This window comes from Coregonus clupeaformis, unplaced genomic scaffold (genome assembly GCF_020615455.1).
Source record: "Coregonus clupeaformis isolate EN_2021a unplaced genomic scaffold, ASM2061545v1 scaf1124, whole genome shotgun sequence".
Taxonomy (NCBI): domain Eukaryota; kingdom Metazoa; phylum Chordata; class Actinopteri; order Salmoniformes; family Salmonidae; genus Coregonus; species Coregonus clupeaformis.
This window is the reverse complement of record NW_025534578.1, coordinates 72,501-85,000: the sequence shown is the minus strand read 5'-3', so window position 1 is coordinate 85,000 and position 12,500 is coordinate 72,501. Positions and strand designations below refer to the sequence as shown.

The 12,500-nt window shown below is 40.4% G+C and overlaps 1 protein-coding gene across 1 annotated transcript in view; it reads left to right on the top strand.

Annotated features, from left to right (window-relative positions):
• The window catches only part of LOC121570690 (broad substrate specificity ATP-binding cassette transporter ABCG2), a 44,362-nt gene that overhangs the window by 25,983 nt on the left and 5,879 nt on the right, over positions 1–12,500 (top strand). Inside the window, exons 8-10 of the mRNA XM_041882163.2 lie at positions 1,046–1,212; positions 6,160–6,311; positions 6,757–6,846. Coding sequence (XP_041738097.1) covers positions 1,046–1,212; positions 6,160–6,311; positions 6,757–6,846 — 409 coding nt within the window. The remainder of the gene's footprint in view (positions 1–1,045; positions 1,213–6,159; positions 6,312–6,756; positions 6,847–12,500) is intronic.

The following is a 12,500-nucleotide window of genomic DNA, read 5'->3' as shown; positions in this document are numbered from 1 at the left end:
CTTCCCTCTCAAGATAAGACCCTGACCCTCCTCTTCCCTCTCAAGATAAGACCCTGACCCTCCTCTTCCCTCTCAAGATAAGACCCTGACCCTCCTCTTCCCTCTCAAGATAAGACCCTGACCCTCCTCTTCCCTCTCAAGATAAGACCCTGACCCTCCTCTTCCCTCTCAAGATAAGACCCTGACCCTCCTCTTCCCTCTCAAGATAAGACCCTGACCCTCCTCTTCCCTCTCAAGATAAGACCCTGACCCTCCTCTTCCCTCTCAAGATAAGACCCTGACCCTCCTCTTCCCTCTCAAGATAAGACCCTGACCCTCCTCTTCCCTCTCAAGATAAGACCCTGACCCTCCTCTTCCCTCTCAAGATAAGACCCTGACCCTGCTCTTCCCTCTCAAGATAAGACCCTGACCCTGCTCTTCCCTCTCAAGATAAGACCCTGACCCTGTTCTTCCCTCTTAAGATAAGACCCTGACCCTGCTCTTCCCTCTCAAGATAAGACCCTGACCCTCCTCTTCCCTCTCAAGATAAGACCCTGACCCTCCTCTTCCCTCTCAAGATAAGACCTTGACCCTGCTCTTCCCTCTCAAGATAAGACCCTGACCCTGCTCTTCCCTCTCAAGATAAGACCCTGACCCTCCTCTTCCCTCTCAAGATAAGACCCTGACCCTCCTCTTCCCTCTCAAGATAACACCCTGACCCTCCTCTTCCCTCTCAAGATAAGACCCTGACCCTCCTCTTCCCTCTCAAGATAAGACCCTGACCCTCATCTTCCCTCTCAAGATAAAACCCTGACCCTCATCTTCCCTCTCAAGATAAAACCCTGACCCTCATCTTCCCTCTCAAGATAAAACCCTGACCCTCATCTTCCCTCTCAAGATAAAACCCTGACTCTCCACTTCCCTACAGACCCTAACCCCTACAGACCCTAACCCCTACAGACCCTAACCCCTACAGACCCTAACCCCTACAGACCCTAACCCCTACAGACCCTAACCCCTACAGACCTTAACCCCTACAGACCCTAACCTCTCCTCTCTTCTCTAGATGGTGAGGAGAAGAGTGACAACAGAAACCTTCTGGCAGTGAGCTACAGACAGTCTTCTCAGTACCAGAGGGTGGTGGAGGAGCTGGACCATGTGACGCAGGGTCTGGAAGGAGGGGTTGGAGGTCAGGGACAGAAGGCTGACTACGTCACCTCCTTCTGGTACCAGGTCAGCTAATCACTGAGCTCTGTCTGAACCCTCACAGCGAGAGTTCTACAAAAATATAGAGTGGAGGATTCTAGAGTTGTAGAGTTGAGAGTTACAGAACTGTAGAGCTGAGAGTTGTAGAACTGTAGAGCTGAGAGTTGTAGAACTGTAGAGCTGAGTGTTCTAGAACTGTAGAGCTGAGTGTTCTAACACTGTAGAGCTGAGTGTTCTAGAACTGTAGAGCTGAGTGTTCTAGAACTGTAGAGCTGAGTGTTCTAGAACTGTAGAGCTGAGTGTTCTAGAACTGTAGAGCTGAGTGTTCTAACACTGTAGAGCTGAGTGTTCTAACACTGTAGAGCTGAGTGTTCTAGAACTGTAGAGCTGAGTGTTCTAGAACTGTAGAGCTGAGTGTTCTAGAACTGTAGAGCTGAGTGTTACTATGGAGTGTTTGTCTGAGTTTATGAGTAAGTTGATGAACTTTGGGCAACTTTGCGCTGTATGAAAAGTGTGTGTTCTCTAGATGTGTGTTGGTGTGACTGTATTATTATATAATGTGTTGTAGAGGAGGATAGTGTGTATTATTATATAATGTGTTGTAGAGGAGGATAGTGTGTATTATTATATAATGTGTTGTAGAGGAGGATAGTGACTGTATTATTATATAATGTGTTGTAGAGGAGGATAGTGTGACTGTATTATTATATAATGTGTTGTAGAGGAGGATAGTGTGACTGTATTATTATATAATGTGTTGTAGAGGAGGATAGTGTGTATTATTATATAATGTGTTGTAGAGGAGGATAGTGACTGTATTATTATATAATGTGTTGTAGAGGAGGATAGTGACTGTATTATTATATAATGTGTTGTAGAGGAGGATAGTGTGACTGTATTATTATATAATGTGTTGTAGAGGAGGATAGTGTGACTGTATTATTATATAATGTGTTGTAGAGGAGGATAGTGTGTATTATTATATAATGTGTTGTAGAGGAGGATAGTGTGTATTATATAATGTGTTGTAGAGGAGGATAGTGTGACTGTATTATTATATAATGTGTTGTAGTGGAGGATAGTGTGACTGTATTATTATATAATGTGTTGTAGAGGAGGATAGTGTGACTATATTATTATATAATGTGTTGTAGAGGAGGATAGTGTGTATTACTATATAATGTGTTGTAGAGGAGGATAGTGTGTATTATTATATAATGTGTTGTAGAGGAGGATAGTGTGTATTATTATATAATGTGTTGTAGAGGAGGATAGTGTGTATTATTATATAATGTGTTGTTGAGGAGGATAGTGTGTATTATTATATAATGTGTTGTAGAGGAGGATAGTGTGTATTATTATATAATGTGTTGTAGAGGAGGATAGTGTGACTGTATTATTATATAATGTGTTGTAGAGGAGGATAGTGTGTATTATTATATAATGTGTTGTAGAGGAGGATAGTGTGTATTATTATATAATGTGTTGTAGAGGAGGATAGTGTGACTGTATTGTTATATAATGTTTTGTAGAGGAGGATAGTGTGACTGTATTATTATATAATGTGTTGTAGAGGAGGATAGTGTGACTGTATTATTATATAATGTGTTGTAGAGGAGGATAGTGTGTATTATTATATAATGTGTTGTAGAGGAGGATAGTGTGTATTATTATATAATGTGTTGTAGAGGAGGATAGTGTGTATTATTATATAATGTGTTGTAGAGGAGGATAGTGTGTATTATTATATAATGTGTTGTAGAGGAGGTTAGTGTGTATTATTATATAATGTGTTGTAGAGGAGGATAGTGTGTATTATTATATAATGTGTTGTAGAGGAGGATAGTGTGACTGTATTATTATATAATGTGTTGTAGAGGAGGATAGTGTGTATTATTATATAATGTGTTGTAGAGGAGGATAGTGTGTATTATTATATAATGTGTTGTAGAGGAGGATAGTGTGTATTATTATATAATGTGTTGTAGAGGAGGATAGTGACTGTATTATTATATAATGTGTTGTAGTGGAGGATAGTGTGTATTATTATATAATGTGTTGTAGAGGAGGATAGTGACTGTATTATTATATAATGTGTTGTAGAGGAAGATAGTGTGTATTATTATATAATGTGTTGTAGAGGAGGATAGTGTGACTGTATTATTATATAATGTGTTGTAGAGGAGGATAGTGTGTATTATTATATAATGTGTTGTAGAGGAGGATAGTGTGACTGTATTATTATATAATGTGTTGTAGAGGAGGATAGTGTGTATTATTATATAATGTGTTGTAGAGGAGGATAGTGTGTATTATTATATAATGTGTTGTAGAGGAGGATAGTGTGTATTATTATATAATGTGTTGTAGAGGAGGATAGTGTGTATTATTATATAATGTGTTGTAGAGGAGGTTAGTGTGTATTATTATATAATGTGTTGTGGAGGAGGATAGTGTGTATTATTATATAATGTGTTGTAGAGGAGGATAGTGTGTATTATTATATAATGTGTTGTAGAGGAGGATAGTGTGTATTATTATATAATGTGTTGTAGAGGAGGATAGTGTGTATTATTATATAATGTGTTGTAGAGGAGGATAGTGACTGTATTATTATATAATGTGTTGTAGTGGAGGATAGTGTGTATTATTATATAATGTGTTGTAGAGGAGGATAGTGACTGTATTATTATATAATGTGTTGTAGAGGAAGATAGTGTGTATTATTATATAATGTGTTGTAGAGGAGGATAGTGACTGTATTATTATATCATGTGTTGTAGAGGAGGATAGTGTGTATTATTATATAATGTGTTGTAGAGGAGGATAGTGACTGTATTATTATATAATGTGTTGTAGAGGAGGATAGTGTGTATTATTATATAATGTGTTGTAGAGGAGGATAGTGACTGTATTATTATATAATGTGTTGTAGAGGAGGATAGTGTGACTGTATTATTATATAATGTGTTGTAGAGGAGGATAGTGTGACTGTATTATTATATAATGTGCTGTAGAGGAGGGTAGTGTGTATTATTATATAATGTGTTGTAGAGGAGGATAGTGTGACTGTATTATTATATAATGTGTTGTAGAGGAGGATAGTGTGACTGTATTATTATATAATGTGTTGTAGAGGAGGATAGTGTGTATTATTATATAATGTGTTGTAGAGGAGGATAGTGTGTATTATTATATAATGTGTTGTAGAGGAGGATAGTGTGTATTATTATATAATGTGTTGTAGAGGAGGATAGTGACTGTATTATTATATAATGTGTTGTAGAGGAGGATAGTGTGTATTATTATATAATGTGTTGTAGAGGAGGATAGTGACTGTATTATTATATCATGTGTTGTATAGGAGGATAGTGTGACTGTATTATTATATAATGTGTTGTAGAGGAGGATAGTGTGACTGTATTATTATATAATGTGCTGTAGAGGAGGATAGTGTGTATTATTATATAATGTGTTGTAGAGGAGGATAGTGTGACTGTATTATTATATAATGTGTTGTAGAGGAGGATAGTGTGTATTATTATATAATGTGTTGTAGAGGAGGATAGTGTGACTGTATTATTATATAATGTGTTGTAGAGGAGGATAGTGTGTATTATTATATAATGTGTTGTAGAGGAGGATAGTGTGTATTATTATATAATGTGTTGTAGAGGAGGATAGTGTGTATTATTATATAATGTGTTGTAGAGGAGGATAGTGTGTATTATATAATGTGTTGTAGAGGAGGATAGTGTGACTGTATTATTATATAATGTGTTGTAGAGGAGGATAGTGTGACTGTATTATTATATAATGTGTTGTAGAGGAGGATAGTGTGACTGTATTATTATATAATGTGTTGTAGAGGAGGATAGTGTGTATTATTATATAATGTGTTGTAGAGGAGGATAGTGTGTATTATTATATAATGTGTTGTAGAGGAGGATAGTGTGTATTATTATATAATGTGTTGTAGAGGAGGATAGTGTGTATTATTATATAATGTGTTGTAGAGGAGGATAGTGTGACTGTATTATTATATAATGTGTTGTAGAGGAGGATAGTGTGTATTATTATATAATGTGTTGTAGAGGAGGATAGTGTGTATTATTATATAATGTGTTGTAGAGGAGGATAGTGTGTATTATTATATAATGTGTTGTAGAGGAGGATAGTGACTGTATTATTATATAATGTGTTGTAGAGGAGGATAGTGTGTATTATTATATAATGTGTTGTAGAGGAGGATAGTGTGATGTATTATTATATAATGTGTTGTAGAGGAGGATAGTGTGTATTATTATATAATGTGTTGTAGAGGAGGATAGTGTGTATTATTATATAATGTGTTGGAGAGGAGGATAGTGTGTATTATTATATAATGTGTTGTAGAGGAGGATAGTGACTGTATTATTATATAATGTGTTGTAGAGGAGGATAGTGTGTATTATTATATAATGTGTTGTAGAGGAGGATAGTGTGTATTATTATATAATGTGTTGTAGAGGAGGATAGTGTGACTGTATTATTATATAATGTGTTGTAGAGGAGGATAGTGTGTATTATTATATAATGTGTTGTAGAGGAGGATAGTGACTGTATTATTATATAATGTGTTGTAGAGGAGGATAGTGTGTATTATTATATAATGTGTTGTAGAGGAGGATAGTGTGTATTATTATGTAATGTGTTGTAGAGGAGGATAGTGTGACTGTATTATTATATAATGTGTTGTAGAGGAGGATAGTGTGACTGTATTATTATATAATGTGTTGTAGAGGAGGATAGTGTGTATTATTATATAATGTGTTGTAGAGGAGGATAGTGTGACTGTATTTTTATATAATGTGTTGTAGAGGAGGATAGTGTGTATTATTATTATATAATGTGTTGTAGAGGAGGATTGTGGCTGTATTATTATATAATCTGTTGTAGAGGAGGATAGTGTGACTGTGTGTGTGTGTCCTCTAGATGAGGATAGTTTGTGGTCGTACGGTGATGAACTCTCTCCGGAATCCCCAGACGTCGTATGCTCAGCTAGCCCTCAACATCTTCTTTGCTCTGCTGGTTGGCCTCATCTACTACCAGATACCCCTGACTCTACCTGAGGCCCTACAGAACAGGTACCTGTCTGTCTGTCTGTCTGTCTGTCTGACTAACTCATCTACTACCAGATCCCCCTGACTCTACCTGAGGCCTTACAGAACAGGTACCTGTCTACAGCTAGTCTTAGCTACGTGGTCCTCTTTAGCTCAATTGGTAGAGCACAGCGCTTGTAACGCCAGGGTAGTGGGTTCGATCCCCGGGACCACCCATACGTAAAAATGTATGCGCACGTGACTGTAAGTCGCTTTGGATAAAAGCGTCTGCTAAATGGCATATTATTATTATTATTATTATTATTATTACATCTGTTGTTATCCTACAGGTCAAAGGCATTATAGTCCTGTGTGTGTCCCATAAAGTGTCTCCTGGAATACACTCATATCAGCATCAGATCAGCAGATAACCTGTAACCTATAGGTGGGATACATACTGATGGATCTCTCTCTCTCTCTCTCTCTCTAGGATGGGAGCATTCTTTTTCCTTATCATCAACATGGTGTTTGGGAATCTTTCAGCTGTGGAACTCTTCATCAATGAGAGAGCTCTGTTCATGTGAGTCTGTGTGTGTGTGTGTGTGTTCTGACTCTCTCTGTGTGTGTGTGTTCTGAGTCTCTCTGTGTGTATGTGTGTTCTGACTCTCTCTGTGTGTATGTGTGTTCTGACTCTCTCTCTGTGTATGTGTTTTCTGACTCTCTGTGTATGTGTGTTCTGGCTCTCTCTCTGTGTATGTGTGTTCTGACTCTCTCTGTGTATGTGTGTTCTGACTCTCTCTCTGTGTATGTGTGTTCTGACTCTCTCTGTGTGTATGTGTGTTCTGACTCTCTCTCTGTGTATGTGTGTTCTGACTCTCTCTCTGTGTATGTGTGTTCTGACTCTCTCTCTGTGTGTGTGTGTTCTGACTCACTCTCTGTGTATGTGTGTTCTGACTCTCTCTCTGTGTATGTGTGTTCTGACTCTCTCTCTGTGTATGTGTTTTCTGACTCTCTGTGTATGTGTGTTCTGACTCTCTCTCTGTGTATTGTATGTGTGTTCTGACTCTCTCTCTGTGTATGTGTGTTCTGACTCTCTCTCTCTGTGTGTTCTGACTCTCTGTGTGTGTGTGTGTGTGTTCTGACTCTCTCTGTGTGTGTGTGTTCTGACTCTCTCTCTGTGTATGTGTGTTCTGACTCTCTCTCTGTGTATGTGTATTCTGACTCTCTCTCTCTCTGTGTGTGTGTGTGTGTTCTGACTCTCTCTCTCTCTGTATGTGTGTTCTGACTCTCTCTCTGTGTATGTGTGTTCTGACTCTCTCTGTGTGTGTGTGTGTGTGTGTGTGTGTGTGTGTGTGTGTGTGTGTGTGTGTTTATGACTCTCTCTCTCTGTGTATGTGTGTTCTGACTCTCTGTATGTGTGTGTGTGTTCTGACTCTCTCTCTGTGTATGTGTGTTCTGACTCTCTCTCTGTGTATGTGTGTTCTGACTCTCTCTCTGTGTGTGTGTGTTCTGACTCACTCTCTGTGTATGTGTGTTCTGACTCTCTCTCTGTGTATGTGTGTTCTGACTCTCTCTCTGTGTATGTGTTTTCTGACTCTCTGTGTATGTGTGTTCTGACTCTCTCTCTGTGTATGTGTGTTCTGACTCTCTCTCTGTGTATGTGTGTTCTGACTCTCTCTCTCTCTGTGTGTGTGTGTTCTGACTCTCTCTCTGTGTGTGTGTGTTCTGACTCTCTCTCTGTGTGTGTGTGTGTTCTGACTCTCTCTCTGTGTATGTGTGTTCTGACTCTCTCTCTGTGTATGTGTTTTCTGACTCTCTCTCTGTGTATGTGTGTTCTGACTCTCTCTCTGTGTATGTGTGTTCTGACTCTCTCTCTGTGTATGTGTGTTCTGACTCTCTCTCTCTCTCTGTGTGTGTGTTCTGACTCTCTCTCTGTGTGTGTGTGTGTTCTGACTCTCTCTCTGTGTGTGTGTGTTCTGACTCTCTCTCTGTGTATGTGTGTTCTGACTCTCTCTCTGTGTATGTGTTCTGACTCTCTCTCTCTCTGTATGTGTGTTCTGACTCTCTCTCTGTGTATGTGTGTTCTGACTCTCTCTCTGTGTGTGTGTGTGTGTGTGTTCTGACTCTCTCTCTCTCTCTGTGTATGTGTGTTCTGACTCTCTCTCTGTGTATGTGTGTTCTGACTCTCTCTCTGTGTATGTGTGTTCTGACTCTCTCTCTGTGTATGTGTGTTCTGACTCTCTCTCTGTGTATGTGTGTTCTGACTCTCTCTCTCTGTGTATGTGTGTTCTGACTCTCTCTCTGTGTATGTGTGTTCTGACTCTCTCTCTGTGTATGTGTGTTCTGACTCTCTCTCTGTGTATGTGTGTTCTGACTCTCTCTTTCTGTGTAAGTGTGTTCTGACTCTCTCTCTCTGTGTATATGTGTTCTGACTCTCTCTCTGTGTATGTGTGTTCTGACTCTCTCTGTGTGTGTGTGTGTGTTCTTACTCTCTCTCTGTGTATGTGTGTTCTGACTCTCTCTCTGTGTGTGTGTGTTCTGACTCTCTCTCTGTGTATGTGTGTTCTGACTCTCTGTGTATGTGTGTTCTGACTCTCTCTCTGTGTATGTGTGTTCTGACTCTCTCTCTGTGTGTGTGTGTTCTGACTCTCTCTCTGTGTATGTGTGTTCTGACTCTCTCTCTGTGTATGTGTGTTCTGACTCTCTCTCTGTGTATGTGTGTTCTGACTCTCTCTCTGTGTATGTGTGTTCTGACTCTCTCTCTGTGTATGTGTGTTCTGACTCTCTCTCTGTGTATGTGTGTTCTGACTCTCTCTCTCTGTGTGTATGTGTGTTCTGACTCTCTCTCTGTGTATGTGTGTTGTGACTCTCTCTGTGTGTATGTGTGTTCTGACTCTCTCTCTGTGTATGTGTGTTCTGACTCTCTCTCTGTGTATGTGTGTTCTGACTCTCTGTGTGTATGTGTGTTCTGACTCTCTCTCTGTGTATGTGTGTTCTGACTCTCTCTCTGTGTATATGTGTTCTGACTCTCTGTGTGTGTGTGTGTTCTGACTCTCTCTCTGTGTATGTGTGTTCTGACTCTCTCTCTGTGTATGTGTGTTCTGACTCTCTCTCTGTGTGTATGTGTGTTCTGACTCTCTCTCTGTGTATGTGTGTTGTGACTCTCTCTGTGTGTATGTGTGTTCTGACTCTCTCTCTGTGTATGTGTGTTCTGACTCTCTCTCTGTGTATGTGTGTTCTGACTCTCTCTCTCTCTGTGTGTGTGTGTTCTGTCTCTCTCTCTCTCTGTGTATGTGTTCTGACTCTCTCTCTCTCTGTATGTGTGTTCTGACTCTCTCTCTGTGTATGTGTGTTCTGACTCTCTCTCTCTGTGTGTGTGTGTGTGTGTTCTGACTCTCTCTCTCTCTCTGTGTATGTGTGTTCTGACTCTCTCTCTGTGTATGTGTGTTCTGACTCTCTCTCTGTGTATGTGTGTTCTGACTCTCTCTCTGTGTATGTGTGTTCTGACTCTCTCTCTCTGTGTATGTGTGTTCTGACTCTCTCTCTGTGTATGTGTGTTCTGACTCTCTCTCTGTGTATGTGTGTTCTGACTCTCTCTCTCTGTGTATGTGTGTTCTGACTCTCTCTTTCTGTGTATGTGTGTTCTGACTCTCTCTCTCTCTCTATGTGTGTTCTGACTCTCTCTCTCTGTGTATGTGTGTTCTGACTCTCTCTGTGTGTGTGTGTGTGTGTGTGTGTTCTTACTCTCTCTCTGTGTATGTGTGTTCTGACTCTCTCTCTGTGTGTGTGTGTTCTGACTCTCTCTCTGTGTATGTGTGTTCTGACTCTCTGTGTATGTGTGTTCTGACTCTCTCTCTGTGTATGTGTGTTCTGACTCTCTCTCTGTGTATGTGTGTTCTGACTCTCTCTCTGTGTATGTGTGTTCTGACTCTCTCTTTCTGTGTATGTGTGTTCTGACTCTCTCTCTCTGTGTATGTGTGTTCTGACTCTCTCTCTCTGTGTATGTGTGTTCTGACTCTCTCTGTGTGTGTGTGTGTGTTCTTACTCTCTCTCTGTGTATGTGTGTTCTGACTCTCTCTCTGTGTGTGTGTGTTCTGACTCTCTCTCTGTGTATGTGTGTTCTGACTCTCTGTGTATGTGTGTTCTGACTCTCTCTCTGTGTATGTGTGTTCTGACTCTCTCTCTGTGTATGTGTGTTCTGACTCTCTCTCTCTGTGTATGTGTGTTCTGACTCTCTCTCTGTGTATGTGTGTTCTGACTCTCTCTCTCTGTGTATGTGTGTTCTGACTCTCTCTCTCTGTGTATGTGTGTTCTGACTCTCTCTTTCTGTGTATGTGTGTTCTGACTCTCTCTCTGTGTATGTGTGTTCTGACTCTCTCTCTGTGTATGTGTGTTCTGACTCTATCTCTGTGTGTGTGTGTGTTCTGACTCTCTCTCTGTGTATGTGTGTTCTGACTCTCTCTGTGTGTGTGTGTGTTCTGACTCTCTCTCTGTGTATGTGTGTTCTGACTCTCTGTGTATGTGTGTTCTCACTCTCTCTCTGTGTATGTGTGTTCTGACTCTCTCTCTGTGTGTGTGTGTTCTGACTCTCTCTCTGTGTATGTGTGTTCTGACTCTCTCTCTGTGTATGTGTGTTCTGACTCTCTCTCTGTGTATGTGTGTTCTGACTCTCTCTCTGTGTATGTGTGTTCTGACTCTCTCTCTGTGTATGTGTGTTCTGACTCTCTCTCTCTGTGTGTATGTGTGTTCTGACTCTCTCTCTGTGTATGTGTGTTCTGACTCTCTCTCTGTGTATGTGTGTTCTGACTCTCTGTGTGTATGTGTGTTCTGACTCTCTCTCTGTGTATGTGTGTTCTGACTCTCTCTCTGTGTATATGTGTTCTGACTCTCTGTGTGTGTGTGTGTTCTGACTCTCTCTCTGTGTATGTGTGTTCTGACTCTCTCTCTGTGTATGTGTGTTCTGACTCTCTCTCTGTGTGTATGTGTGTTCTGACTCTCTCTCTGTGTATGTGTGTTGTGACTCTCTCTGTGTGTATGTGTGTTCTGACTCTCTCTCTGTGTATGTGTGTTCTGACTCTCTCTCTGTGTATGTGTGTTCTGACTCTCTCTCTCTCTGTGTGTGTGTGATCTGTCTCTCTCTCTCTCTCTGTGTATGTGTGTTCTGACTCTCTCTCTCTCTGTGTGTATGTGTGTTCTGTCTCTCTCTCTCTGTGTGTGTGTGTGTTCTGACTCTCTCTCTGTGTATGTGTGTTCTGACTCTCTCTGTGTGTGTGTTCCAGTGGCGATTTTAGCATGTCAATCTTGGTGGGGCCCAACAAAAGACACTAAACAATACATTGATTGCACCATAACGGTGACAAACGGTGCCCTCAAACTGCTAGGGCCTCCATAAAGCTGTCCCAACAGCAGAGTTCCAACACCTTACCACCGCTACACCTGGCTATCAGCGGAGCCTTGTCTGGCAGAGAAACAGTTCATTCAGCCTCATTTACTGCCTTTAAAAAAAACATAGCTGTTATGGCTGACTTGCTTAAACAAATGTGGTTTCTACTGACAATTGAGATGTACAAACTATGGCATAAGGGGACGACGAGCGGATAAGAGGCAATCCGTATTAAGACATTAATGAGCGAGCTGGGACGGACGTAGTCAATGTAACTATTTGTTCAGCACTTTTTAAATGTACAGCGACAGAATTCAGAACATGGGCCGTTCTTACAGTGTTCTCCCTGTACACCAAGTCAGATCCGTAGGATAAATAAAGGGGGTATATAAGCAGACAATGAAATCTTCGATGATGACATTTCTCTAAAACAGGTTATAGGCTAAATGTGCACCATCAAGTCAGAACAGTAGTCGAAATTATGAGGGGGAAAGGGACCAAATGATTAGGGTGAAGCACATGGGCTACTAACAGCTTACTACACAACATACACTTAGTATTACTTTCTTAGCTACAGTATACATATCTCCCTGGCGGTCCTTCGTGGGCAAACTTTGTCATCAAAGTCTGGCATTCTCTGGATTTATGATGCTTTCTCAAGACAACTGGGAACTCTGGAAAAAAACAATGTCGAATCATGATGATGTCAGTGATCTCTAGAAAGAGGCCCGAGTTCCCGATTTACAATTCTGAGTTGGATGACCGTTCAAAACGTATTTTCCCAGTCGGAGCTAATTTTTCCCCGAGTTCCCAGTTGTCTTGAACTCAATGAAGTCAGTTTTCCCAGTTCC